Source organism: Oryctolagus cuniculus, chromosome 16 (assembly GCF_051225735.1).
Source record: "Oryctolagus cuniculus isolate XC-2025 breed Fujian yellow rabbit chromosome 16, ASM5122573v1, whole genome shotgun sequence".
NCBI lineage: Eukaryota > Metazoa > Chordata > Mammalia > Lagomorpha > Leporidae > Oryctolagus > Oryctolagus cuniculus.
The window spans coordinates 21,578,639-21,581,108 of NC_142882.1; the positions used below are offsets into that span (position 1 = coordinate 21,578,639).

At 43.5% G+C, this 2,470-nt stretch overlaps 1 protein-coding gene across 1 annotated transcript; it reads right to left on the bottom strand.

Annotated features, from left to right (window-relative positions):
• Nucleotides 1-1,164: 1,164 nt before the first annotated feature.
• Nucleotides 1,165-2,094, bottom strand: LOC100345381 (olfactory receptor 7A5-like). The gene has a single exon (XM_008249312.4). The coding sequence runs from the start codon at nucleotides 2,092-2,094 to the stop codon at nucleotides 1,165-1,167; it is 930 nt and encodes a 309-aa protein (XP_008247534.1).
• Nucleotides 2,095-2,470: the final 376 nt, after the last annotated feature.

Below are 2,470 nucleotides of genomic sequence, written 5' to 3' on the forward strand. Positions count from 1 at the left end.
TAATTTGGATTAATGTCAAGATCATAATTGATAATTGTAAGATTGTAACTGGTATTGTCAAGATTATAATGGATATTAATTTCACTTAGGACTTGGGTTATGTTGATCCCAGTAACTATGTACTCTTTTGATTTTAGCAACCGTGTATCCCCCCTCCCGATTTTGCGGTTTTTGCCTGTATAAACCCTATGCTGTAGTTCCTCGGGGCTCATCTGTTCTTGCATATTCAGAGAGCCCCAGCATGCTGGATCAATAAACCCTTAACCCTTTGCTGATTGCATGAGAGAGAGTCTCTTGGAGTCGTTCTTGAGGGCGGCGGACTTTTTTTAAAACTCTAACAAAGAGGGAGTGGATGGTTATCAGATGATGAGAGAAAGCAGAAGATGTTTGTTTATTGCAGAGGTCACATTTCTACCTTGTATTTTTTTTTAAATATTTTTTATTTTTATTTATTTATTTGAGAGGCAGAGCCCTAAATGGCAACAATGGCAAGGAGCTGGGTTGGGTCCAAAGCCAGGAGCCAGGAGCTTCTTCTGGGTCTTTAATATGGGTGCAGGTGCCCAAACACTTGGACCATCTTCTAATGCTTTCCCAGGTGCATCTTCAGGGACCTGGATCAGAAGTGGAGCAGCTGGGACTCGAACCAGTGCCCATATGGGATGCCAGTGATGCAGGTAGAGTTTCAGCCCACTATGCCACAGCACCAGCCCATCTACCTTGAGTTTTTGTCTGCTCAACTATTTCCTTTATTGACTCCCATGCATTCCCAGTACTAACAATGGAGTATCAGATGACAGCGTCTTCTAGTTGTTCAATTCTCTTTACTTCCTTACCGAAACTTTTAACAGGGATCTGCAATGCAAAGGTTTACCATCCCACAGGACAAATGGGAATTTCCAAATATTTCTGAGCCAGTGCTTGGGGAAAGAGGAAAGCAACAAAGAAAAAAAAAACCTTATGTATACTCAAGAGAGCAGAAGGCTTAAGAAATGATTTCCTTAAATTATACAGAAATGTTGACACCAAAGAATGAAAATGACAAGAAAGAAACACAAGGAGCAGATTTTATATTTGAAATTTGATCAAGGAATCAAAATTTCAAGCTTTGGGGAACTGAGCCCTACAATTATGGGTGCTTGCTTTGTTCCCGACCAATGGACCAGCTTACAGTTTCCCTCCAAAGAGTCTTGTCAGAGCCCTCTTTACATCTGTGTTCCTCAGGCTATAGATGAAGGGGTTCAGCATGGGGGTGACAACAGTGTACATCACTGAGGCCCTTGCACTTGAATGCGAGTTGTGGGTGGCAGAAGAGCTAATATACACACCTAGCCCTGTACAATAAAATAAGGAGACAACAGAGAGGTGAGAAGCACAGGTAGAGAATGCTTTATACTTCCCCTGAGCTGAGGAGATGGCACGGATGGAGGAGACGATCTTAGAGTAGGAGTACAGGATCCCAGCCAGGGGACCTCCACCCAGCAAGATAACAAAAAAATACATGACCACATCATTTAGAAAGCTGCTGGAGCAGGCAAGTCTGGCCACATGGTTCAGTTCACAGAAGAAGTGAGGGATTTCCAGGTGTGTGCAGAAGGACAGCCGCAGCACCATTAGGCTTTGCAACAAGGCATGCAGGATACTGATAACCCAGCACACCAGGACCAGATGCACACAGAGCCGGGGGTTCATGATGACCGTGTAGTGCAGAGGGTGACAGATGGCCACAAACCTGTCATAGGCCATCACGGCTAGGAGAAAGTTCTCCATCTCTACAAAAAGCAAGAAGAAGTACATCTGTGTGATGCAGCCTGCATAGCTGATGGCTTTGCTCTGCGTCTGGATGTTCACCAGCATCTTGGGGACAATGGTGGATGTGAGACAGATATCATAGGAGGACAGGTTGGAGAGGAAGAAGTACATGGGTGTGTGGAGGTGGTTGTCTGAGAGGATGGCCAGAATGATGAGTAGGTTCCCAGCCACAGTGACCAGGTACATGGAGAGGAAGAGCCCAAATATGAGGGGCTGCAGTGCTGGGTCCTCTGAGAATCCCAGGAGGAGAAATTCTGAAGGTTGGGTTTCATTGCCTGGTTCCATGTAGTTGAGATGACCACTAGAAAAGAGACAAAAATCATAATTACTTTTCATATAGAGTTACAGCTCACAGAGGTGAAATGCTATCATTGATATTTGGCAGGCAGAAAATTGACTTTTGTACAATATGCATGGATTTAGTCCTAGTTAGATGACTTCATATTGGCATCTCTGAGTAGGGCTCGCTTAGCGATTGCCCGAAGATTCATGTTAGTTTTAATAAGAAATTATCTTGAACTTGAACAGCATAAACTTACTTCTGAATGTGTTCCAAGCTCTGTTCCATCAATAAATCTACCATGCTTATAAACCAAATTCCCTATTTCCAGTGATGGAGACAATCTATGTGAACAAGCAAATGCTATGAATGAAAAGAAAG

Bases quoted from the DNA above. Each gene is read 5' to 3' on its own strand.
- LOC100345381 (XM_008249312.4), bottom strand. From the start codon at position 2,094: ATGGAACCAGGCAATGAAACCCAACCTTCAGAATTTCTCCTCCTGGGA.